The 26,428-nt window shown below is 42.2% G+C and overlaps 1 protein-coding gene across 1 annotated transcript; it reads right to left on the reverse strand.

Moving 5' to 3' along the window:
- LOC141541722 (immunoglobulin superfamily member 1-like) lies at positions 1-25,344 on the reverse strand. The gene is made up of 21 exons (XM_074266135.1): positions 25,177-25,344; positions 24,735-24,857; positions 21,757-21,853; positions 20,824-20,896; positions 20,560-20,595; positions 19,979-20,257; positions 18,714-19,010; positions 18,094-18,393; positions 17,298-17,594; positions 16,639-16,908; positions 16,158-16,256; positions 16,036-16,066; positions 15,748-15,824; positions 15,588-15,625; positions 15,109-15,225; positions 5,241-5,568; positions 3,233-3,532; positions 2,634-2,933; positions 1,649-1,948; positions 418-535; positions 1-295 (listed from the first exon to the last, which is right to left on the reverse strand). The coding sequence occupies exons 4-20, from the start codon at positions 20,855-20,857 to the stop codon at positions 444-446; spliced, it is 3,195 nt and encodes a 1,064-aa protein (XP_074122236.1). The 5' UTR covers positions 20,858-20,896; positions 21,757-21,853; positions 24,735-24,857; positions 25,177-25,344; the 3' UTR covers positions 1-295; positions 418-443.
- Positions 25,345-26,428: the final 1,084 nt, after the last annotated feature.

The raw sequence follows: 26,428 nt of genomic DNA on the forward strand, positions 1-26,428 counted from the left end.
TTTGTCATGCTGCATGAGAAAAATCACGTCAAAATGGAAAATACGAGAAAGAAAAACCAAAGCGAGCAAAGAGCAATGACAACAAAAAGAGAAAATAAGATGTTGTGATCCAGATTCATTCCTTATAGTTCTCACTCTTAATGGAGTCTATTCATCATAAGTCTATGGAATTGGCCTGGATTATTTCATTGTTGGAAAGAACCAAGTCCATCACAGTTGATCATTACACATTAGGAGACTATGGGAAGAAGAGGTGAGTCTACTTATCTCGTAGGGCTTTATTCTTGCCAAGATCCTGGTGAGACACAAGGGAAGGAAAAAAGAAAAGTTAGATAAGGTTACAAAGTAGAAAATGAAAGTCCCAGTCCTAACCTATTTTTATTTTTTAAGACATGAAATGGTTTAAGGCTGTCTCACCTGTAGGGATGGATCCTTAGGGATTCTTAGGGATACCATAGGAATGACATCAAGAGAAGGCAGAGAAGCAAAAGCATAGAGCTGAGTCTGATAATGATGGTGTCACTGGTACCTGAACCTAGTGTGGTTGAGAGAGAAAAATCTTTATAACTCACTCTCCTTAAACAACCCTCACATTGTACCAGCATTTTCTCCTCTTTTCTCCTTCTAAATCCATCCACCACTATGAGCATTCCAAAGTTTGATGAAAATGCTACTCATCTGGGGATTATTCCTTGAAATTACATTCAGAAACCCAAGAAACCAATTTAGGAACATGGATCACAAGGATGTATGACAGAAGGTCTCACATCCCAGGTTGCAGTCTTTTTTCCTATGGGCCTGGAATGGAGGAAAATGTTAAAATCTCAGTTGTTTCTTTTCCCATGTCTTTTGGCTAGAGTCAAGGTCTTGGTTTAATTTCCTTGTAGGGACTGAGCAAGGGAGTGATCATTGGCAACCTTTAGTGGCTCCTGTGAGTTTCTTTCTCTCACTTCTTAGTGTAAGCTGCAAGAGTCTATTGTCTTTTTATTAGAGAATTCTGTTGGTGTCAAGCTGGTAGTGGCAGCCAGAGTCCTTGGAGGTCACATTAGTCAGAAAGAACTGGGCCCCATCTTGAATAATATCCATGCTTGGCAGGATTATTTTCATCTTCCTCAGGGAGAACAAAGAGACTCCTCCTTGAGAGTCCCCAGCAGAGGAGGATCACATTGGCCCCTGAGACCACTTCTGGGCCAGGCTAGACTGAGAGGGAAAGCTGGGATAATATATCAGGAAATCCAAGCAGAGATCTCAAGACTAACTTCACAATTGTAATGTGGATGAGTGGGTCAGGGGAGCAAGTGCCGAGAGGTTTCTGAAAAGTGCCCTGATCACCCGTTCTCACTTCCTTTTTGGTCATTCCTTAGTCAAAATCTTTGTCATGGAAAAAGCATGCTGTTGAGTCTGAGATGTTCTTTGGGCTCACTTAGAAAGAGGGAATTATTTCTTCCTTCTTTGTCCCTTGAATTAATTGGAGTAGTACTTGACTTTGATTTGAACCTTCCAACTTTGCAGGACAACCAGTCCTTATCCCAACCTCCACTTTATGCTGTTCACAGGAGCCCAAAAATATGTTCTCCCACATTTTATGCCTTTCGATAGTAACTCCATTCCTCCAATTTATGCCTTGAGTGCTTGAACAAAGCCTTACCTGTCACCCAGATTTCTAGGGCATCACTGGGCTCCGACACCTGGTATGGAGCCATTCTTTCATAATAGACACAGGTGTAGTTGCCAGCATCCTGGGCCTTCACAGAGAGGAGGGGAAAGTCAGCTGAGGTGCCAGCTGGGCTCTGGCTCTGCAGGGGCTGAGGGCTGCCCACCTTCAGCAGAGTGAATGTCGCTCTCCAAAGTGCTGACTGAGGGGGCTGCCTGCACTGGAGAGTCACGTGCTTCCCAGGCTCCACCATCAGGTCTGGGAGGGCTGAGAGGGAAGGCTTGGGCAGAGATCCTGTGAGGAGAAGAATGGGAGGCTGGGACTTAGGACACCTGGGTCAAGTCCCTGTTCTGCCTCTCAGTTCCTATGTGATGATTGGGTCCATATGAGACTCGGTTACCTCCTCTGTAAAGAAGGGACACGAAATAGAGCTTTTCTATCTTTCTAGCCACACTTAGATAGGCATTTAAGGAGACTGCTCCACTGAAGGGAACTCAGTCAGACTATGGAATCATGCCTCTGATGACTGACAGGATAGAAAATCACGGCCCTTCACTTCTCATGGGGGCCATCACAGACAGGTCCAGGGCTCAGCCTAAATGCATATCTCTATCAGAGTCTAGGAGAGAGAAGGCTTCGGCTTGTCTCCAGACTCTGTCCCTTCCTTGTCGGGGGACCCTAGACAGTCCTTTCCTCTCTCAGGGTCTCATCTGATCATTAGTAATGGAAGGGTTTGGCACTCTCAGCTCTGGGTCTTTGTTTCTCTTCTAACTCCTAACTCAGGATGTATCATCACCTTTTACAAGATCCCAGGTCACAACAGAAATATCTCATGTCTTACAAGATCCCTGACTCAGGACTGACCCCAGAACAGATCAAGCCGTGTAGGCTCCCTATCCTTGGCTCTGTGGGGCCCCTGTCTGGGCAGAGGGCAGAGGAGTTACACTCAGCATTATTCTGGGGTCCCCACACCCCTCACCTGTCACCACCAGCTCTAGAGCTTCACTGGACTCTGGTTCTCTACCAGAGGCTGTCCTGTCTTTGTAAGTACATCTGTAGCTCCCAGTGTCCTTAGGTCTCACAGAAGAGAGGGAGAAGTCAGTCCAGAGAGCTGCTGAGGTCTGGTTCTGTAAGGGCTCCTGGGTCCCAGTCTTCCACAGACTGAAAGTCACATCTTTAGGAGAAGCCAGCCTGGGCCTCAAACACCAGAGAGTGATGTTGGTCCCTGGGGCCACCACAAGGCCCGGCTGGGCCCACAGAGCAGGTCTGGGTAGTTGTCCTGAGGAGAAAGTGGTGCCCGAGGTCAATGTCAGATGTCATTTCAAGATCCCCTCTGCTAACCCCCTGAGAGGGCCATCAGAAATCTTGTTTCTGGTCTCACTCTCTCCCTTAGGTCCTGTCTGAGTGGAGAACACCCCCATTATCCTGGGGCCTAAAGTGAGATGGCCCAGAGGTTCCTTCCAGCCCTGCTCCAACCATCCCTTCAGAATTCCCTGGATCTCATGTTGTCCCCCTAGCTTTGTGGGCCTCTATGTGGGGACATGCAATGGGTACTTAGGGATTCCCGGGACTAGTCACCAAGCACAGTCAGCTCCACGGCTGGGCTAAGATGGGATGCTCTGTGTGGGGGTGTCTTCTTGTAGTAAATACAGCTGTAGCTCCCAGTGTCCTTGGCCCTCACAGATGGAATTAAGAAATCGGCCCTGGGCCCTGCAGAGATCTGTAGCATTAAGGGCTCCAGGCTCTTTGCATCCAGCAGGGCAAAAGTGTATTCCTCAGTGGAGGACCGTTGGGGCATTTGGCACCAGATGGTCACTGTTTTCCCTGGAGATATCAAGGCGTCAGCAGAGATTTCAATGTTGGGTTTGGGGAACACTCCTGAGAAAGGAGGAAGGAAGAAAGTTAGAGACCTGATCTCTCCCATCCCATTCAATCATTCCATGAAACAGAGCCAAGTAGGGGGAGGGTAGGCTGAGGTTGCCTGGCCAGGCCCATTTGCACAGTCCTCTAAGCCTCTTCATGACTGGACTCTGTCTCACCTTGAGAAAGATGTTCTGGGCCTAGGAAGGCTATAAGTGATGGAGGAGAAATAGAGGTCATCCTCTGTCACAAATTCCCCTCTTCTTACTCTGTTACGATTTTTACAGATGTTTTGGGTCAGATTTAACCTCTGTTTACCTTCATTTCCTCAACTTTAAAGTGGGAACACGGTGAAGATCAAATGAGAGATTATTTGTAAAGTACTTTGCATAGTGCCTGTCACACAGTGGCACTTTTTATTCCCCCCTTTTAGGGGCCCAGATGTGGTCCTATAGCCTAGACCTACTGGATCAGGGAGGACCCTAATGCAAATCACTGGAAAATTCAGAACTTTCTCTTAGATTTTGAGGTTTGCAAAGCTGTATCTTCTCTCCCCATAACTCATGACTGCAGGTGAGACAGATCTTCAGATTCCCAGGGCGGGGTCCTACCCATTTCTCCATACTGGGACAGGTCCCTGTCCTGCCACCCCTTGCTCATTTGGCAGTGAAACCAGAGTAGTAGAGGAGGATGGGTACTTCTAGGCTCTGTGATGAGGAATTATGTTTTCTCTTCTTTTCTTGCCCTTGTTCATCATCTGTCAGTTACTCTCTGCTCAGTGAAGAGGGAGTCTCAAAGATTTAGGGAAGATTTTACCCTTGCTCTCCTGAAGGGATCACAGTGCTTTTAGCTCAACAACCCATTAGCCAGCCCTGTCATTTCACAGGCTTTCAATCTGACTCCTGTTTCACCAGGCTGCTTCTAACACAGGGCAGATGGACAGTAGCTCAGGGTGGTGAGAAAGGCCCCCAAATGAGTAGGTGCGTGAGAGTGGTGAAGGCAGCATGATGGGAGGGCCCGTAGCTAGGACACTGCTACTTCATGTCAGCAGGGATAGCATTCTGGGGCAGCCAGGGCATGTGTAGGAAAGCAATGGATGAAGTTGAAGAGGATATCAAAGGCAGAGGTAACTGTGTGAGCAAAGGCAGAGTGGTGGGACATAATGAGGGGTGATGGGAGACTTTGTCCAGGCTGATGGGAATGTAGGGAGGACAGAAGGGAACAATGCGAGACACATTTTCCAGGTGGGATGTGCTGGTGTGGGCATAGAGAAAAAGGAAAAAGTTCATCTAGGTAAAATTTCCTCTGTAAAAGCTATGTGCCCCTTCTCCCAAAAGCTACTATGTATTTTTGAAAGAACAGCCTGAGCTGTGGGAGCAGGTGGGAGAAGATCTCTGGGTTTCTACTCCTGCCCCTGACACTCAAAAACATTCTGACATGCTCAAGTCGGTTTACTTCCTCTGAAGGCCTCAGTTTCTCCATTTGTAAAAGAAAATCATTATACACATTTACCTTGGAGAATTATTAAAGGAAAAGATTTCAAAACCTTATTTATAAGCTTCAATTGTGAGTGGGCGAGGGAGGTGGTCTCAGAACTTAGAAAGGTATGGTTGATGAGGGAAGGTTTTCCCCGCTATTCATTGATTCTCAACAGATGAATCTGGGGCTCCATTCCCAGGACTGGCCTCCTTCCCCCCAAGGATGGCATTATCCCAACCTCCCTCACCTGTCACCACCAGGGCCAGGGGTTCACTGAGCTCTGACCACAAGGGCCCCTTTCCAGAGCGGCACCTGTAGCTTCTGGCATCTGTCCAGTCATTCGCATTTCTGAGCACAAAGTCCGCCTGTGACCACGGGCCATTTCTCTCCTCTCTGAGCTCTCCATCCTTCCAGAGCTGGAATCTGTCACTCCCAGGTCGTCCCTGGCACCTGAGGGTCACATTTGCTCCTTTGGGGACCACGGGACTTGGGAGAGCCCAGAAGGTAGGTCTTGTGAGGGTTTCTGAAGAGGAAAGAAATGTGATTTCCATAAATGTGTCTGGTCCCAGCATTTCCTTCTCCATATTTTGACGTCCCTCCTTTTATCACTCATCCATTCCTCGCAATGTTGTCTGTTAGCCTTCCCACTTCTCCTAGAGGTGGATGCCTCGGTTAATTTGGGACAAGGAACAAAAAGTAGATAGTGTGATGGTGGGGGCAGGACTCACCCATTTGTGCCACAACCGCCAAATGCAGACACAGCCCTGTAAGAGAAGACCAGGTGACAGATGGCTCCCCTCCAGCTCAAGCTGCCTTTGGCCTCAGTTTTTGCAACAGCCACTGAACCTTCCACTTTGATCAGAATATGAAGGGGGATCCCTGTGAGCAGAGTCTGGGTCCTGCTCTGCCTCAATGATTCTGTCTCCTCTTTAGGTTTCCTCCCTGTCCTTCAGATTCAGCCAGCCAAGGACCTTGTCACAATGCCCATCCTCCCCCAGGCTTAACCTTGGAGAATTAACCTTGGAGACTCACCAATGGAGAGCAGCAAAGTGATTGTGGAGTCCATGGTGAATCTTCAGCTCTGTCCCAGCCTCACCTGTGAGTAGGAGAAAAGGTTGCAGGACTGGAGGCTGGCCCAGGATGTGGTGGCCAGCTCTGCTGCCTTACACCTTAAACTCAGGCCCCACAATTTCCGCTCTTAGGCTGATGAAAGGGACCAGATTCCTTCAAGGCTGAGTTCTTAAAATTTCTTAACATAAATGTAGCCTTGAAAGACCTAGGAAATCTGCTGGATATCTGGTATTGAAGAATCCTGAAGGGGGACCAGGAGATTCCACAAATAGCCGGACATGCCTGGAAAAGACTAGTTCCTTTCCACCCCCAGCATGAAAATGCTCATCTCATCCTGAAAGCACCAAGACTGGGCCCAAAGGCCTTTCTATCACAATTGCCCCAGAAGACTGGCCACAGACTCTTGGCTCAGTTGGTAAGTGAGCACATGTTACATGCATGTAATGACGTCTGACCCAGTCTTATCACTTGCTCCATCTGGAAATTAGCAGGAACAAAAAAGCAACAACAGAAATAAATAATGGTTAATTTTGTATAGCACTTCAGTTTTGCAAAATAATTTATCAATAGTATTTCATATCATCCTCTCAAAAATATCAGGGGTAGGTTCTATGTTCTCCCTCTTTTATACATGAGTAAACTGAGGCAGACAGAGGTGGAGTCACCCAGCTTCTCAAAAAGGAATTTGAATTCTAGTCTTCTGAACCGTAAATCTGCTGAAATAGTGAAGTTTGATCCAGGTACTGTAGTAATTCAGTACAGGGGTGCTCATTTTCAGATAATTAAATGTCCTGGTTCTTGAATCTTCATTAGGCTACCCTAATGGCAGCATCTTTCAGTCCAGGGATAGCCAGTCATAATGCCGTCAATTGCCTTTACGATTTCTTCAGGCATTGTATTTATCTTCCTGAGCTGACTTGATGCAGGAGGTCTCAGGAGCTCTATCAGCACAGCTGATCATTTTCTGCACTTTTGCTCAAGATTGCTCAGTAGATAATTAAATATCTTGGTTCCCGAATCTTTGTTGGGCCACCCTAATGGCAGCATCTTTCAGTCCAGGGATAGCCAGTCATAATGCCGTCAATTGCCTTTACAATTTCTTCAGGCATTGTATTTATCTTCCTCAGCTGACTTGATGCAGGATGCTTCAGGAGCGCATAGTTGACCATTTTCTGCTTCTTGCTCAAGGTCACTTGGTAGTTTACTGGCACAGCCCCACAAGTCAGGCATCCTCTGGCCTAGACAAGACCCAGCTCAAATTCAATGACTATTTATTAAGCTCCTGTTATATGACCTGTCCTATGCTGCATTCTGGGAGTACAAAGACAAGAGAGAAACAGGACTGCCCTCATGGAGCTTACATTATATTGGTGAGCACCAAAATGTAACTCAATGTACATGTCAGTACAAACTGCTTATGCACCATATTTGGACTTAGAGGGCACAGCTTTAACTTTTTTTTCTTTTCTTTCTTTTTTTTTTGAAGCAATTGGGGTTAAGTGACTTGCCCAGAGTCACATAGCCAGGAAGTGTTAAGTGTCTGAAGTCATATTTGAACTCAGGCCCTCCTGACTTAGGGCTGGTGCTCTATCTACTGCATCACCTAGCTGCCACACAGCTTTAATTTTTGATGGAAGTTTGTTAACAACAGTTCAGGGCTTCCAAAAGACACAAAGGAAGAATAGTGGGGAGTGGGATGACATGCTGGGAAGATAGAAGAATGAATGAGCTTTGATAGAAGAAAGTCTGAGGATCAGAAAGGCAGATTTGACCTGTGTGCAGTCTAGGGCTCAGAGTCCTGAGGGAATACATTGGATAACTAGTTCTTCACTGTAGGAATCAGTAAGATTAATTTAATTTTTATTCCTTGTGAATGAAAAAAGGGAGATGAATATACATGTGTGGTGTCAGGTCATATGATCATTGCTACCGTTTGCTGTACAATCCATCTTCAAACATGTATTAAGCATCCAATGTAACCAGGCTCTAAGGTAACTGGGGAGATAAAAGTCAGAAAAGTTCTCACAGATCTTCTATGCTTCAGGGGAGACAACATGTGCATAGGCAGATGTTTCTGTAAAATAAATCTAAACATGCCTATATATAATAAAAACCTTCATGTGAGTAGATATATGTTAGTTTGAGAGGGAGACCCCTAGTAATTAGAGATTCAGAAAAAAACTTTATATTGAGATGGTGCATGATGAGTGTCTTGAATGAAGGAAGAGATTTTGGGACAAAGGTCTGTGGGAGAGGGCCTCATAGATAAAGAGAGGGGACATGTAGAGGGCCAGAACTCTGGAGAAGCATACTTGAAACAAGGATACTTACAACAAGATATTAACTCACTGGAATTGATGAGATGATGGTTCTTTAGTACACATGTACTTAGTACTTAGCATGGTGATCTAATAGTTCTCTAGTTCACACATATGCAGTGTGCTGTAGTGATATAATTGTACCAAGGTATTTAAGGGCTGAGAAGGACTGGGAATGAGACATTCCATTTTTGGCCATCCTCCTGGTGGCTCTCCTGCCTTCATTACTTCTCAACATAAAGACCAAGGCCCATCTGAAGGACTTCCAGAAAGGTAGCCTGAACATTACAGGAACATACAAAGATGGAGGTGGTGTGGGGACCAATGGCTCTTTTGGTTTGATATTAGGGCATAAAAAATGGAACAATGCATCATTAGACAGGCAAAGTCCTTGGGGACAGAGCTTAGACCATATCCAGAGTACTGTGTCCAGTGATAAGTGTAATACTAAGGAAAGAATGTTGATTAACTTGGAAAAATTCAGTGCAGGGGGATCTGGTTTTTTTCCATTTTTTTTCTTATTTTTCACTGACTTCCCTCTAATGAGTTTCTTGGAGGACTAGATATCTAAGCATGTCAGTCTCTTTCAGTCCTAAGCAATTCATGGTTCATCAGCATGGGTTTCTGTCTTAGCACTTTTTGAATGGAAAAAACTGACCTTAGTTTAATACTGAATTCTTTACCTCCATCTTAGTGGTATCCAGTGGTACACTATTCTACTCCATGCATACTTACTGGTTCTAGTGTCTTGTCCTGATCCCACTCTTCTTCAGTTCTCTGGCTTAGCAATGTAGCGCTGAAGCTGAAATTTGGTTCTTAAGGATCTGGGGTGGGGAATGAGATGTAGTATTGAGTTCTAATGCAAGCCCAGACAATACTTTCCCTCTCTCTCATAGCTCTCCTGCATAGATATTTTGCAGCACAAAGTGCTACATCTTAGCAAGTTTTCTCCCCTGGGATGTGAATGTAGCATTAACTTTGTAATCCTGACAAGTCTCTGAATCCAGAACATAGTCTTTAGTGGCCTGAGCAAACTTCCATAGATTGCAACCAGGTCTTTCACTGCACTAGGAAGAAGGTTGGAGGACTGAAGTGTAATTTTTTTGTAAACTTTTTTTATTGTTTTATTGTAAATTCTTGTGTCAGGGTCATGAGATAGATGATTGGGTTGGTTAAGTGCAACTTTAGTGACTTAGTAATGCAGATAAGGAAGGGGAATTGAGGAGCTAGTTCAGAATTTGTTCAACATTTTTAAACCTTTTTAATTCCAGATGTCCTAAATCAGTGGTCCTCAAACTTTTTAAATAGGAGGCCAGTTCACTGTCCCTCAGACTGTTGGAGGGCCGGACACTCTGTCTCCACCATCTCAGCCCAGTGCCGGAAGTGTGCATTGCTAACACAAGTTTAGGTCGAACATCACTTCCAATCTGATTTTGCCATAACCTGGTGGGCCGCATGTGGCCCACAGGCCCTAGTTTGAGGATCTCTGTCCTAAATCATGGAAACAGTTGAAACTGCTTTATCATTTACTCATAAATTATGTTTTGACAAGATTTTGAAGGAAAGATTAGAGAAAAATATCTAGTCCTTCATTTTGTTGATCTTTCTATCCACACTTGTATTTTTATTGATTCTGCTCTGTTCTACTAGTGACTAAATTTATGGTTATTACAGCTTTTGTTTAGGTCATTTAGGAAAAGTTTCATGTTTAAGACTGTACATAGTACAGTACTTCATCCTGTACCAACAGGATTTTTTATGCTAGCAAAGAATTGAAAAGGAAGTTAACATCTATTATTTAGGGCATGGCTAAACAAATCACGATATACAAAAGTAATAAAATTTTATTGTGCTATAAGAAAAGATGAAAATGATGAATACAGATCATCATGACAAGATTTACTAGTGTAATAGAAAATAAAGTAATCAAAACCAAGAGAACAATATACAAACTGAGAAAAACTATAGAAGTGGAAAGAATAACCATAAAACTTTTAAAAGTGAATAACCAAAATTATTAAGAGGAAGGATGAGACATCCCAATCCTCATTTCTTTGAAGAGGGTCCTTGGGGCCACAGTACATTGCACACATTTTCAGATATTTTAATGTAATGATTAGTTTTGCTTTTTAAAATTTTTATTATATAACATGACTCTCTGGAAGGGCAAACAGGAAAGATACTGAGAGGAACAATATTGCATAGAAACATAGAATATAAGCTATATAAACCAAGATAAATTGGATGTGGTCACATAGGAGATGAAAAAATCAAACAAATATCTTGTAATAAATACCTTTTAAGAATCCTAACAGGTCTTAGTGAATTTAAGTGAATGAGAATGGATGATTTTAATTTGGGGATTATTGAATCTACTACTGTGGGCAAGAATCCATTAGAAGAAATGAAGTAGCCTTACTAGTCAATAAAATAAAAAAAATTCAGTACCAAGGTACAACCTCAGAAATAATCAATTGGTATATGTTCAAATCCAAGACAAATTATTCAACATCATAGTCATACAGTTATATGCTCCAACCATTAATGAGAATGGATGATTTTAATTTGGGGATTATTGAATCCACTATTGTGGGCAAGAATCCATTAGAAAAAATGAAGTAGCCTTACTAGTCAATAAAATAAAAAAAATCAGTACCAAGGTACAACCTCAGAAATAATCAATTGGTATATGTTCAAATCCAAGACAAATTATTCAACATCATAGTCATACAGTTATATACTCCAACCATTAATGATAAAGAAGCCAAAGTTGATCAACTCTCCAATATCTTATAGAAATAACACCCTCCTCCCTAAAGATCCACAGTTATCACAGGGACTTGGAAAACTAAAGTAGTAAATCAAATGTAGGAATGATAAACTAGGAAATCAAATAGGGAAGTTTGGCCTTGGAGTACAATATAAAACAGGGCTGAACATATATACACCAAGTGTTATCAATACTAAACATGTATGAACAAAGTTCTCAGAGAAGTTGAGTGATTTGCAGGAAAAAAATAAACAGCAAAACTATACTAATGGAGGATCTCAACCCTTCTCTTTCAGAACTAGATAAATGTAACTAAAAATAAACAGAAATGAATTAGTGAATGGAATCTTAGAAAAAATAATGGTCATAGAAAGGAATATTCATTTTTCTCAGTGGTACTTGGCACCTATACAAAAAATTACCATATATTAGGATATTAAAAAAAAACCTTACAACCAAATGCAAAAAGGCAGAAATAATAAATGAAGCCTTTTGAAATCATGATTCATCAAAGATTATGGCTAGTAAAGGGCCATGGAAAAATAGACCAAAATTAATCGAAACATAAATAATATAATCTTAAGAAGTGTTGGGTCAAACAACAAATATTAGAAACAATCAATTATTTCATCCAAGAAAATTCAGTAATGAAACAACATATCAAAGATTGTCGAATAGTCAAAATAGTGAGTAAGGGAAATTTTCTATCTTTAAATTCTAACTTGAACAAAACAGAGAAAAAAGATCAATAAATTGGGCATACAACTAAAAACAGGTAGAAAAACAAATGAAAGTGAACACCTCAATAAGACATCAAGTATCAGTCAAACAAAACCAAAAAAAAAAGAAAAAAAAAATAGAAGAAAATGTAAAATACCTCATTGGAAAAACAACTGACCTGGAAATTAGATCAAGGAGAAATAATCTAAGAATCATTGGATTTCTTGAAAACCATGATAAAAAAGAGCCTAGTCATCGTCTTTCAGGAGATCATCAAGGAAAACTGCCATGATGTCCTAGAACCAGAAGGTATTATAGCCATTGAAAGAATTCACTAATCATCTCCTGAGACCTCAAATTAAAACTCCAAGGAATATTGTAGTTAAATTTCAGAACTATTGGACTATTGGACCAAGGAAAAATTTTTGCAGGCAGGCAGAAAGAAATAATTCAAATACTGAGGAGCCATAATCAGGAGTGCCCAGTGTCTAGCAACTTTTACCTTAAAGAATCAAAGGGCCTAAAGGCAAAGGAACTTGGATTGCAGACAAGAATCAATTATCCAACTAAATTGAACAATATCTTTCAGGGAAGGAGGTGAACATTCAATGATAATTGAACTGGTACAGAACTGGAACTGGAAATTGAGTGGATGCCCAACAGGTGGTATTTGGCTGAATAAGTTATGGTATACTAATTTAATGGAATATTATTGTTTTATAAGAAATGATCAACAGGCTGATTTTAGAAGGTCCTGGTGAGACTCACATAGACTGATGCTAAGTGAAGTGAGTAGAACCAAGAAAACATTGTACACAGCAAGAACAAGATTATATGATAATCAACTGTGAGATATTTGGCTCTTTTCAACAATGAAATGATTCAGGCCCATTCCAATAGACTTGTGATGGAGAGAGCCATCTGCTTCCAGAGAGAACTATTGAGATTTAATGTGTATCACAACATAGTATTTTCACCTTTTTTTGTTATTCACTTGATTTTTTTCTTTCTGGTTTTCCCCATTTTAATCTGTTTTTTTCTTGTGCAGTATGATATATGTGGATATATGTTTAGAAGAATTGTGCATATTTAACAAATATTAGATTCCTTGCTGTTTAGGGGAGGAAAGAGATGGGAAGGGAAAGAGAAAAATTTGGTATAAAAAGTTTTGCAAGGGTGAATGTTGAAAATTATTCTTACATGTATTATGAAAAATAAAAAGCTATTATTATTATTAAAAAAAACTTTGAGAAAATAAACCATTTTGACCAAAATTAACTATAAAGGGAATATGAAAAAAGATGCTTTCTGCATCCAAAGAAAGAATTCATTAACAGACCATATATAAAATAATTTTACACATATGCACACACAAGCACACACACATATCTAATGGTAGCCATTCTAGGATAGAAGGCAGAGGGAAAAAATTGATATAACTTCATTAGATATTTAAAAGGAAAAACAAGTTGTACACAACAGATTTACCATTTCATATGTAATCATATTTTATTATAGTGTTTTATGAAAATGTTTGTTTAATTTTATAAATTAAAAATTAAATAAAACATTAAAAAAGGAAAATAAAGGAAGAACTTGAGATACCAAGGAATCACAGTCTGATTTACAAAAGATAGGACCTTCTACTCTAAGTAAGAGTAGATTTTTGAATAAAATATTCAAAAATTTTCTAACTCTGAAATTCAGAATAATTTACCTTATAAAACTAAATATATGTCTATAAAGTAAAAATGATGAACTTTAATGAAATAGATTTTAGAAAAATAAACAACAAAAACTCCAATAACAACAGTTGAATAACAATTCAAGAATTAAGAGAAATGTACAAATTCACTTAAGAAATTGGAAGGGATTTTATAGTGATGGAGTTTTAATATTCTATGCTCTTCATACTGGAAAAAAAATGCCCACTGTGAGTTTTCTTAGATTTCTGTTTGACATATTTTCTTGGTTATTGTGACAAGATTTTTTTGGGGGGATGGAGAGCTGAGACACAATAGCTAGTTCTCACTCCTATCCTCACTGATATTTAAATGAGGGGAAAGAAGTGCCCCTTCAGAACCTTAATGCATTCAAAGGATAAAGCTAAATAAGAAATTGCAACATGTGGATGTAGACTGTTTTAATACTTTTAAGAAGTGGAAGAGAAGCAAGGGTAGAAGGAATATGCTAATATAGACATGGGGAAGGAGGGAGTAGTCATTTCTCATATATGAGAAAAACATATATAAATATATAGGAAGAAGTAAGGGATTGAGCACCAAATGAATCTCAATTTTTTTATAAACAAATGAGAATTAAATACATGCATAAAAATTGCATGTAAAAACATCAAACTAGTAGGAAATTAAGTAGGGATTGGGGTGGAATGGGTAAGGAAGAGGATAATAGTAATGAGGGAAAATATTCATTAGTAAATCTATCTTCTTAATACTGAAAAGAAGTCTATAAGGGGGGAAAATAAAAGAACAAGAACTTAGATTGTCCATTAGGAAATTGGGGAATAGCTGTACCAAATGAAAATGAAGAAATAATATTGTATCATATAAAACAAATGAGATGATTTCAGAGAATCTTGGGTAATCTGAATTGGTGCAGAGTAAAGGGAACATAATCAGAAGAATAATTTATGCAAGGAAAACATTCAATGACCAACCATGCCTCCAGAAGACCTCTGTATTAAAAAAACATGTTATTTGTTACAAGGTTATTTTTTTCCCTTTAAAAAACAACTGGGATTTGAGCTTGAGTGGCTTCTTGTTTTCCAATCTTTTTGCATATTATTTCCTTTTCACTCTATGAGCCAGTCATGATAGCTGATTTTTTTTTTACCTTTACAAAAATAGTTTCTCAGCTCCAGGGCTTTGTGGTATCCCCCATTCCTGGATTATTGTCTTTCTCCAAATCTGCTTCTTAATTTGCCTTGTTTTCCTTTAAAACTCAGTTCTCATATCATCCAGTCCAAAAACCATTTCCTGGTCTCCACAACTATTAATGATAGGAATTATTACCATCAAATTACCCTATCTATCTTTTATGTTTCTCATCATCATAGACAGATGCTCTTGATACACAACTCTAGGGACTATCCCCAATATGCAGCATAATCTTTCAATGATGGGAATCAGGAAGATGTACTAGTGGACAGGTGAGATGGGGGGAGAAGAAGAGAAGGGAGAGAATTTTCTTTTTGAAAGGCACCCAACCTCTTAGTCTAAGGACAGTGTAGTATAGAGGGTGGCTTCTGTGGTTGTCTCCTTGGAGCCTGTTTGCCTCTCATTCAAGGTTTTTTTGTTCAGATGAGCATAAGTCACATCTTTATCTATAGGCATCTAAAAGAAAAATATAAGGATAAGGGAACAGTGAGTGATATTGAAATAGAAGTTCTTAATTTTTCATATATCATGAAAGTTTTGAAGGCTATTTGATCATTTTCAATCTCATGCCTTTAATTACATGAAGAAAAAAAAAACTACATACGATTATAAAGAAAAGAAATCATATTTGAAGTGCTGTTGTTGAAAAATTTAAAAAATAAATGCCAAAAGTTCAGGGATATTCAATTCATAATCCATGAATTGGGGGAAGAGAAGAATTAATAAGTAAATGATTAAGAAGCCAGAGCTTGTGAGGAAAGATTGGGGTTCGGGGCAAGATAGGTTATTCCTCCAGGTGGAGGGCAGGGCTAACTCACCGAAGATTCCTTTGGTCTCTCTGTGCCCACTTCTGTATCTGAGGTAAAGGAAAGGTTCCATCATTCCCCAAGCTCCCAGGACTAGTCCTTCCTCTCAAATAGTTCTGATATTTCAGAACATAGTACCCTTTCCTTATCCCTTCCCAAACATATAACTTACACAGTGGATCCTCTCTGGGGTCCTCAAGATGATGGGACAGACAGACATCCTGAGGAAGACAAGAGCAGCAGAAGAACCTGGAGAGAGAGAGAGAGAGAGAGAGAGAGAGAGAGAGAGAGAGAGAGAGAGAGAGAGAGAGAGAGAGAGAGAGAAAATAGGAAGAGGACATAATGGGAATTTCCTTGACTATCTTCTCCACATTAAGCACTGTAGCCAGTGCCAAAGGGCCAGAGGTACATAAGAAAAAAGAAACAAGGAACTATCATAGTAGGAGCTGAGTCTTCTTACCTCCTAAAGCTATCTCCAGGGAAACCCGCTGCTGAGAGAAACATAGGAAAGAAAATATCAGAGAAGTTCTCTAAGGAAGCAATGGAGTCCTAGAAGTCTCCCTCTCTGTTCCCCATACTCACCTCGAGGGATATACTGATGACAGAAGCATACCAACAGGAGAAGGCAGAGGAGAAGGAAAGTGACACAACTGAGGGTGATGAGGAGGGTTTTACTGGACTCTGAGGTGGGGGTGGAAGGAGAGAAGAATCCTCATCAATCACCATCCTGATGGGGCTCTCACTTTTTATCTGTAAATGTCCCTGAACTTTCTCTTCATATCACCCACCACCAGCAACATCCTACAGCCTGGCACAAATTCTGCCCAGAGGAGCAGATTTAGGATGAGAAACCCCAAACCCGGAGGGTGACATGAGGATCATGGGGAAGTATGGGGGGAACCTCACGTCCCAGCTCACACTCTGGGTACTTAGTGTCTCAGAATCTGTTGGCTCTTCTCTTCTGTGTTGTGCTTAGAATCAAGTGCTTGGTTTTATTTCCTTGGAGAGGCTGAGGGCTGGAGTGGTCATTGGCACCCCCTGGGGTTCGTGGGCTACTTCTCACCTCTCACTGTAAGCTGCAGGGGGTCGCTGTGTTGTGCCCAGAGACTTCCATTGGTGCCGAGCTGGTAGCTGCAGCTGTAATGGCCAGAGTGCTTGGAAGTCACACGGGTCAAAAAGAACTCGGCCTCATCTTGAGTGATATCCATGCTCCCCTCCTTGTGCAGAACAAACCTGGTAGTCCACGGAGGCCCCTGACACAGGAGGGTCACATTGGTTCCTGAGGCTATCTCAGGGGCAGGCCACACTGAGAGGGAAGGCTTGGGAGGTGCATCTGGAAACCCAAACAAAGCCCAGAAATCTTCAAGGAATTGTCTACAATAGAGTGAGGGAGGCAAGGCACTGGTGGGCCAGAAGAATCCCCTGGGCCTTAGCTCCTACTTTCATTGGCTAGTTCTTCATTCTTTTTGCAAAGTCCCCTTCCCTTGTGAGAAATGTATGGGAAAGCAGGAACAGGGAGAGTTTTTTCCCCTTTAGTCCTTGTTTGGAGTAGCTCCTGAGCTAGTCCTTTCTTCTAATTGTGCCCTCAAATATAGAGGGAATGGACGCCACAATCTCTAGAGACCTCATGATGCAGGAAAAAGGACCAAATAATATGCTTTTGCTAGGCTGTTTCTCAATACAGACTCCCAATTTTCTGCTTCATGCCCTTCATACTCTCACCTGTCACCCAGATTTCTATGTTGTCACTGGGCTCAGACCCCTGGTGGAAAGCCGTCTCTTGGTAGATACAGGTGTAGTTGCCAGCATCCTGGGCTCTCACAGAGAGGAGAGGGAAAACAGCAAAGGTCCCAGCTGGGCTCTGGCTCTGCAGGGGCTGAGGGCTGCCCACCTTCAGCAGAGTGAATGTCGCTCTCCAGAGTGCTGACCAAGAGGGCTGCCTGCACTGGAGAGTCACATGCTTCCCAGGCTCCACCACCTGGCCTGGGAGGGCTGAGAGGGAAGGCTTGGGCAGAGATCCTGAGAGGGGAAGAATGGGAGGCTGGGAGTCAGGACACCTGGGTCAAGTCCCCTCTCTGCCGCTAAGGCTGCTTGTGACTATGGCCCATTCACTGGCCCTGTGTGAGCCTCAGTTATATCTTATATAAATGGGAAGGTTGAAAGAGAAGATTGCTCAGTCCTTTCCTTCTCTAGAATTCCAGGAATCATACTTGAAAAAGCTCGCTCCACATATGTTCCCACCCATCTGATGACTCAGAAGGGAAAATCATGGTTCTTCCCTTATTTGGGCCATTTTCTCCTAAGCCCCAACTCATGTCCCACCATTAGCTTTTTTCCCCACAATTTTAGATCACAACAGAAATATTTCCTGTCTTTCAAGGCCCCTGTTCTCACAAGGCCCCAGGGCAGAGCTGCCTGTATGAACACCATGCCCTTGTCTCTGGGAGGCCCCCATCTGGGCAGAGAGCAGAGGGGTCACACTTAGAATTCTCCTGAGTCTCCCTCCCCAACTCCTTACCTGTCACCACCAGCTCCAGGGAATTACTGTACTCTGATTTTATACCAGAGGCTGTCCTGTCCTTGTAAGTACATCTGTAGCTCCCAGTGTCCTCAGGTCTCACAGAAGGGAGGGAGAAGTCAGTCCAGAGAGCTGCTGAGATCTGGTTCTGTAAGGGCAGATGGGACCTAATCTCCCACAGAGTGAAAGTCACCTCTTCAAGGGAAGACATCTTGGGCCTCAAGCACCAGAGAGTGATGTTGGTCCCTGGAGGCACCACAGGGCCAGGCTGAGCCCTCAGAGTGGGTCTGGGTAGTTTATCTGAGGAGAAAGAGGTGTCAGAATTCAAGGTCAGATGTCATTTCTAGGCCTCCTCCTCTAATCCCATAATGGGAGGGGCAACAGCAATCCTGCCTCTATTCTAATTCCTTGCTTGGATTTTGCTTTGACCTGGGACACCCCTTTCCCCTGCAGCTTAAAACTGAATTCTTGTAGAACTGGAGAAGGTCTCAAGGTCACCTCTGGCCTCCCCCTGAAATAATTTCTTCAGAATTCTCTGGGTTTTATGCTGTCCCCATAGATCTGTGGATTTTTATGTTGGAGATGAAATGGGGAGTTAGGGGGTCTCCATCTCTAATCACCAGACACAATCAGCTCCAGGGTGTGGCTTGGTTGTGATCCTCTGTAGGGGGGTGTCTTCCTGTAGTAAATACAGCTGTAGTTCCCACTGTCTTCGGCTCTCACAAGAGGAAGTGAGAAATAAATTTGCCCCCGTGAAAATTTTTGTAGCTGTAAGACTTGCAGACTTTTTGCCTCGAGCAGGGCAAAATTGTGGTCTGAAGAGGACTGCCAGGATATTTGACACTGGATGGTCCATGTTGTCCTTGGAGATCCTGAGAAGTTAGGTAAGACTAAAATGGAAGGTTTGGGGAAGTCTCCTGGAAAGTGAAGAAGGAAGACAGTTAGGGACCTGATCTCTCACCTTCATGGACTCAAATCATTCCCTGGTAGGCTGAGGGTTCCTGGGTAGGCTTCTTTGCCCAATCCTGTAGGGCTGTTCATAGCTCAGTAACTGGGCTCCTGGGTCACCCTCAGAAGGATGTTCTGGGCCTAGCAAGGCTAAGACCACAAAGTGATGGGAAAAGAAAGACATGCACAGAGGAGATCACCAATCTCCCCACCCTGCACCCTTCTCACCCCTTCCAAGGGAGCCAGCTCTGGTCTCTCATTCTGGGCTTGCTGGTCTAAGGTGGGGACTTAATGCAACATCACTGGAAAATTCAGCTCTTTCTTTTAAGCTTTGAAGTTTGCAAAGCTCTATCTTCCTAACAACTTCCATGACTGAGAAGCCCCAATCTTGGGCCCTCCCTCTTTCCCCACTACTACATGATGAAGGGTCCCTTCTGTGACCCTCAGTGAAGCCAGGGCAGAGCTGCCAGATGTGTGTGGCCCTGAGCGGACAGGCGCTGCACAGGATCATGGGAGCTCCCTTGGGCGGCTCGGGGAGGAATTGATTTTCTTTGGTTCTCCTGCCCTGGATTGTTGCCCAAGGTGATGGTGCTGGTCAAATCTTGGCCATGACAGTAAATGACCATGTGACCTTCTTTCAAGTCATCATACCTCTTCTCTAGGCCTCAGTTTCCTCATCTCTAAAAAGGACACCGTGGTACATAGTCTCTTTAACTCAGAGTGTTATTTAGGGAGAAATTTTGGAACCATATCTATGCCTCCCAAATGTGAGCTGGGGTACCAGGGGTTTCCAGAGTTTGGGGTGACAAGGGGAGGCAGGCAGTACAGTCTAAGGGTTTGTACCATTTGGAATTGACTATCTAGGGAGGGATCTGGACTCATTTCTTGAGACTGGTCTCCTTTCCACCAAGGACAGTTATATACCAGCATCCCTCACCTGTCATCACCACCAGGGCCAGGGGGTCACTGAACTCTGACCACAAGGGCCCCTGCCCAGAGCGGCACCTGTAGCTTCTGGCATCATTGAAGTCATCCACATTCCTGAGCACAAAGTCTGCCAGATGCCAGGATACATTTCTCTCCTCTTGAAGCTCTTCATCTTTCCAGAGCTGGAATCTTTTCCTCCCCCTTTGGCCCTGGCACCTGAGAGTCACATCTGCTCCCTTGGGGACCACAGGACTTGGTTCAGCCCACAGGGTAGGTCTGGAAATGGTGGCTGAGGAGGAAACACAGTCTGGACTTCCAAGATTGCTTTGGTTGTATTTTTTCCCCCAGCTCTGCATCCTGAATCCCACCCGGAGTCACTCCATCCCATTCATCTTGATGTCCTGTTTCCCCCTTCTCCCCCAGTCCCAATTACTGTGGGGATGGCTCTCTTCACTATTAGAACAAAGAGATGGTTATAAAAAAATTACTCATGCATATGTACTGTCAAAAAAAATTTATAATTATAAAATTAATTAAAAAAAAAAGAACAAAGAGATGGAGGAAGGAAATAGAGTGCTGGGGACAACTCACCCAACTGTGCCTCCACCTCCCAGTGCAGACACAGTCCTGTAAGAGAACCTCAGGTTACAGATAGATCCCCTCTAGCTCACTAATTTTATTTCCAGCTCTTGCCAAAGTGACTGAGTCTCTGGTTCTGCTTTGGTCATTTTATGAAGGCAGAGCCTTTTGAGCAGACATTGGCTTCTGTATCCTTAGGCTTCCTTTCTGTCCTTCAGAGTCAGAAAAGCCTGCCACGATGTCCCTCCCTCCCCAGGTCTGCCCCTAGAGACTCACCAATGGAGATCAAGAAAGTGACTGTGGCATCCATAGTGGTTCTTTAGCTCTGTCCTGGGCTGCCCAATTTCAGCTGTGCAGAGGGGGAAAAGAGAGCAGGACTGGTGGATGTGTGGGCAGTCCTGCTGCCTCATGACCATTCCCATTAAGATTCCACAGCTTCCACTCTTATACTGATGAAAAGGGATCATGATCCTTCGAAGCTTAATCCTGAGGGGATCAGGGTGGCTTAAGGTAAATGTGGCCTGGCAAGGATTGAGGAAACTGGTGGATATCTAGTATTGAAGACATCTAAAGGTTACAAGGGTCTAAAATACCAAGACTTCCCTGTTAATGACCAGAGTACAGCATGGAAGCTTTGAAAGGACCAAGACTGGACACCAAGGCCAAAGGTAACCATGATGCCTTGCCTCAGAACTTAGTCCCCGATAAGCATTGTTCCCTGTTCATTGGATGAATCATCCCTTGCCCTCGTTTTTTGACTGATAATAAGAAATAACATAATTATAAATATATAACTATATGCTATATAATTATAGCATTATTTAGTATTTCATTTTTGCCAAGAATTGTATTCATATTAACTCATTTCATCTCAACAACAACCTCAAGGGATAGCTGTTGATATTATCACCACTTTGCAGATGAGAAAACTGAGAGACTGAAGTTAAATGACTTGCACAGGTTCACAAAGGTAGTAAGTGCTTGAGGAGGGATTTGAATTCCTGACTTCAAGTTAGACCATGATGTGAAGCTGGCAGCGTGTACTGTGGGGATTTAGTGGTGACGAGATATACCCAACCTCCCTGTACTTAAATGTCCCAATTATCGCCTCTTCTTTAGGTCATCCCAAGAGCAGCATTGTTCAGTCTGGGAATGGCAAACCATAGTGTTTGTTGGTCTGTTTGCAGTTTGCCCAAACATGGTACCTACCCACAGAGTTAACTCTTGACCTTGGCTGTAGAGAACCAGGAGGTAAGAATCCATTCCAGATCTTGACTCATACAGTAACTTGACTCACCAAAACTCCCTTGAAATAGCAGAGAAATACTTGTTAATATGTGATTAGAAATCAGCAAATTAGAAATCAACAAAATGTAAAACTACTATACAATGGATCAAAGGCTTACTTTTGATCTTTTCTTTTTTCTTTTTCTTTTTCTTTTTAATTCCATAAGTCACATTCATTGAAGTCACATAAATTATATACATTTTAAAGGAGACATATACATAAAATGATAGGATACACTTTTTGCATTAACATTATATTCTGAATCCTATTTTTCCCTCACCAAACACAAGAATGTCCTTTTCCCAGCAAAGCACTTAATGTATATAATCATCCAACAAAAGAATTCTAACCAATATAGCCCTTGACTTTGCTATCAACGACACTGGTTTCTAGTCCTAATTCTCCCACAGATTCACAGTTACCTTGGTTTCTCTGCCTTTGAATAGACATTAATTTTGACATTTTACCATAAAGTCATAGGAATATAGGATTTTGACTTCAAAGGTCATCTAGTCCTCATTTTTTTTTTATTCACCAAACATATTCATGGGTAATTTTTCCACATTGACCTCTGCAAAAACTTCTGTTACAACTTTTCTTCTCCTTCCCATCCCTCCCTGCTCATGGCAGGCCAATACACGTTAAATATGTTAAAATATATGTTCCCTTTGATCTTAGGACAGAAAAAGCAGCTCACAATAGAGACTAAAGGCATTTGGGAGAAAGGTACTTGAGGACATTGAGATGATGCCTTTATTCTGATGTGTATCTCAACTATTTACATCTCTGTCTAAGTGACCAAGATCAGGACTTAATCATTTACTTCTCACTAGATTGTGCTTTTTAGGAAGGGTATTGGGACAGTGTATTTTGTATCAAGCCTATAATCATTGGAAATATATATATTTGTCTCTCTGATCAATACCTTATACCTTTTGCATAATGATTTAGCTAGTCAAATCGGACAAAAAGAATTAAAGCCCGTCTTCCCGAAATTAAGTGAGCTATTGTAGAACAGTTGACCGACCGAACTCGTCTATGTGGCAAAATAGTGAGATGATTTTACAATAGGGGTGAAAAGCCTAATCAAAGTTAATGATAGCTAATTGTCCAAAAAACGAATTTAAGTTTAACTTTAAATTTAATTCAAGTACTACTAAACCTAACTTAAATTTAAATGATAATCAAAAGGGGGACATTTCTTTTGACATGTAAACAAAGTTCTTTAGTGGATAATGAAGAGTTTGAAGAGTTCTTATTGAATTCTTTCTCCTGGCCCCTGCATATCACACCCTTCATTTCACTACAGGAGCTGGACTCCAACACTGGGAAGTGTCTATGTGAGCAGAGCTGACTGCCTGTACTTCCTTGAAGGAGCCCCATGAAGCAAGTAGCTTGAATCGAGTCCCAACTCCAATTCAACCACCATTGACCTGCCCTGTGCTGGGTGCTAGGAGGGAAAAAACAAAACAGATACAGTCTTGGACCTCACAGAGCTTTCACTCCATTGTGGGGGGGGGGAGAATATAGGTCAGATTATGGCCATAGAAAATATGTATGCAGAGATTTCAGGATGGAATTCACAGTTTGGATGTGAAGGACAATTTGTTAACAATAGAACAGGGCTTTCAGAGGGCACAAGGCAGGAAGAGAGGGAGGGACATTGAAGAGAGAGAAGCTGGAATGGATGGATTTGATAGAGGACAGTCTGATGACCAGGAAGGCAAGTTTGGTTAGAGCATCCCACAGCTCAGAATCTTAAGGGAGGCACTGGAGAGGAGGTTGTCAGCCCTTCACTGTGACAAAGCAAGATCATTATGTTTATGAATCCCGGTGGAAGAGGTAGCAAAGAGGGGTGAGTCCCAGGCATGGCAGCAGGATAGAGGGTCTGTGACATATTGGCCAGGTCTAAGCTAACTGCAGGGGAGGCAATCGCTAAGTGCTTCTCAAGGGACTTCCATTCTGTCAGGTGAGACAATACCCACAGGTATGTTTATACAGATGTAAAATTCAGATATATTATGTGAAAATAAAAAGATTCAATACAAAATAAATGCACACATACAGTTGGATACAAACAAGCACGAGAGGGAGCGCACTAGAGAATGGAAGGATCAGGAAAGACTTTTAGTCCCAAGTGGCATGTGAGCAGGAGCCCATAACCCTGAGTTCAAAGTCAAGAGGCAGCACATTACAGCCACAGAAGAGTCTATGTAAAAGCATGGAGATCATATATGGAGATTGGTGTGAGGAAAAGGACTTCTTCAGCCAAACCTTAAAGCACAAGAATAGAACCTATGCATCTCAAGGAAAGAAAGATACGTTGAGACCAAGTTGTGAATGATATTAAATGCCATATTTTGTCCTAAAGGTGAAGTAGGAGTTATTGGTGTTTATTGAGAAGGGGTTGACATGGTCAGTCATGATTTTTTGGAAAATCTCTCTGCCAGTTGTGTGCAAGACAGATTGGTGTGCCAGTGAAAGAACTCTGGGAGATGACTGTGAACCACTACATAGAATTCCTAATCCCTCTATTTTTGTCCGCCTGCATTTTTTGTTTCCTTCACAGGCTAATTGTACACTATTTCAAAGTCCGATTCTTTTTGTACAGCAAAACAACTGTTTGGACATGTATCCATAGATTGTATTTAATTTATACTTTAACATATGTAACATGTACTGGTCAACCTGCTATCTGGGGGAAGGGGTGGAGGGAAGGAGGGAAAAAGTTGGAACAAAAGGTTTTGCAATTGTCAATGCTGAAAAATTACCCATGCATATAGCTTGTAAATAAAAAGCTATAAAAAAGATGGATTGTTGTGGGGGAAAGGCAGAGCTTTTATTGGAGTCCTGGAGCCAGGCTGCTTCTAGAGGAGTGAGACACATTTGAGATACTCACCCAGTTGTATCAGCTCAGCTCTATACTTGGGCTCACTCCCTTTGAGTTGATTATGTACTCCTAAGTGGTTCCTGAACCAGAATCCTGTGCACAGTGAGAGAGAAGGCAGAGCTCTGGTCCTTCCTGATGGTCAGAATATACAGTGGTTTTTCACTATTTTATAGCCTTCCATGACATAGAGGGGCTTCAATACCACTGCCTCCTTCACATTCCCCCCACTTCTCTAACTTGGGGCTTCCCAGAACAAACTTGGTCTTTAAAGCTTCCTCTGACAGCCCCTCTCCCCCTTGAAAATAATCTTCATGTCCCACCCATCCCCAGGGACTTTAGTATAGCCCAACATCCCCAATTCTTTCCACAGATCTGTCTATAAGGAGGATTCACACCAATCCCTTAATCCCACTCCCTGCTTTCCTGGCTTAATCAGGCTTGAGACTCTCACCTGAATCTTCTCCGGTAGATATACCTCCTTGAATGTGGTATTCAGAAGGTCCATGCAGAAAGAACCCCTGAATGACACTAAAGTAGAGGAGCTTTTGGCCAAGGATAGGGGCTGGACTCTCTGGGATTTGGAGAAGTTACAGGACAAGGCAAAATGAAAAAATGGCCCTGATTTCTTAATTTCCTGATGACTAAATGTGGCCTGCAGATTGGCCAAGTTGAACACGTGTTTGTGGGACAGTTGTTCCTTTACCACAACTTTTGTTCAGTCTTAAGGGGGAAGATAAGGGGGAAATGATACCTGAAGAGAAACTGCAACCATAGATAGATCCACCGGTGGACACAGTTATACTTATTACATTAAAAATAACAACAGTGATTCCATTTTGCTGTTATCCACCTCCTTCAATCTTACCAGAAGAAATGGGTCCTGGGCAATCACTTTTATGTTCTGCCCTAGTGGCTTCAAGGACTATACTGGAGATCTGGAGGAAGATCTGAGAAAACGTTTGGAAAGAAGATTTCAGAAGATTTAAAGAGAGTAAAGAATGGAATCTATGTATCTGTTCTCTCTGTGTATCTCTCTCTTTCTCTCTCTCTCTCTCTCTCTCTCTCTCTCTCTCTTTCTCTCTCTGTCTCTCTTTCTCTTTCTCTGTCTCTCTCTTACTCTCTCTGTCTCTTTCTCTCTCTTTCTCTCTGTCTCTCTCTTTCTCTCTCTGTCTCTTTCTCTCTCTCTTTCTCTCTGTCTCTCTCTTTCTCTCTCTCTCTCTCTCTTTCTGCTTCTCTCTGCATGTATCTCTGTCTTTCTTTCTGTGTGTCTCTCTGTGTCTGTCTCTTTTCTGTCTCTATCTTTTTATCACTTTTATTGTCTCTCTCTGTCTCTCTCATCTCTTGATCTCAGAACAAGGCATGCCCATATACACAAATGAGAAGACAATATTGTTTTCTAGGGGGTTATCAGTATGTGGCTGGTCCATAGTACAGAAGGACAAGAAAGAGAAGGATCCATCCTTCTTTTTCAAATTTCCCTTGTTCCCATTAAGCACAAATGTTCTCCCAGTTAAACTCAGGAGATTGAGACTGGAGAAATACAGACTTTTTGAAAGATCAGACCTTGATTTTCTTCCATTGCCATGCCTCTATTCTGATTCAGAAGAGCTCACAGACCTCTTGGAAATCAGATATAAACCTTCATCACCAGATATCCCTGGTAAAATGAATTTTCTGTAGTTAAAAAATAAAAGCCTCAGAAA

The sequence above is a fragment of the Sminthopsis crassicaudata genome, chromosome 1 (genome assembly GCF_048593235.1).
Source record: "Sminthopsis crassicaudata isolate SCR6 chromosome 1, ASM4859323v1, whole genome shotgun sequence".
Taxonomy (NCBI): Eukaryota; Metazoa; Chordata; class Mammalia; order Dasyuromorphia; family Dasyuridae; genus Sminthopsis; species Sminthopsis crassicaudata.

Bases quoted from the DNA above. Each gene is read 5' to 3' on its own strand.
- LOC141541722 (XM_074266135.1), bottom strand. From the start codon at position 20,857: ATGGATGCCACAGTCACTTTCTTGATCTCCATTG. The intron at 20,258-20,559 runs GTGAGTTGTCCC...TTTCCTCCTCAG, and splicing joins GGAGGTGGAGGCACAGTTGG to CCACCATTTCCAGACCTACC. The intron at 15,226-15,587 runs GTGAGTTAGCCC...TTTTTCTTTTAG, and splicing joins AGAGACCAAAGGAATCTTCG to ATGCCTATAGATAAAGATGT.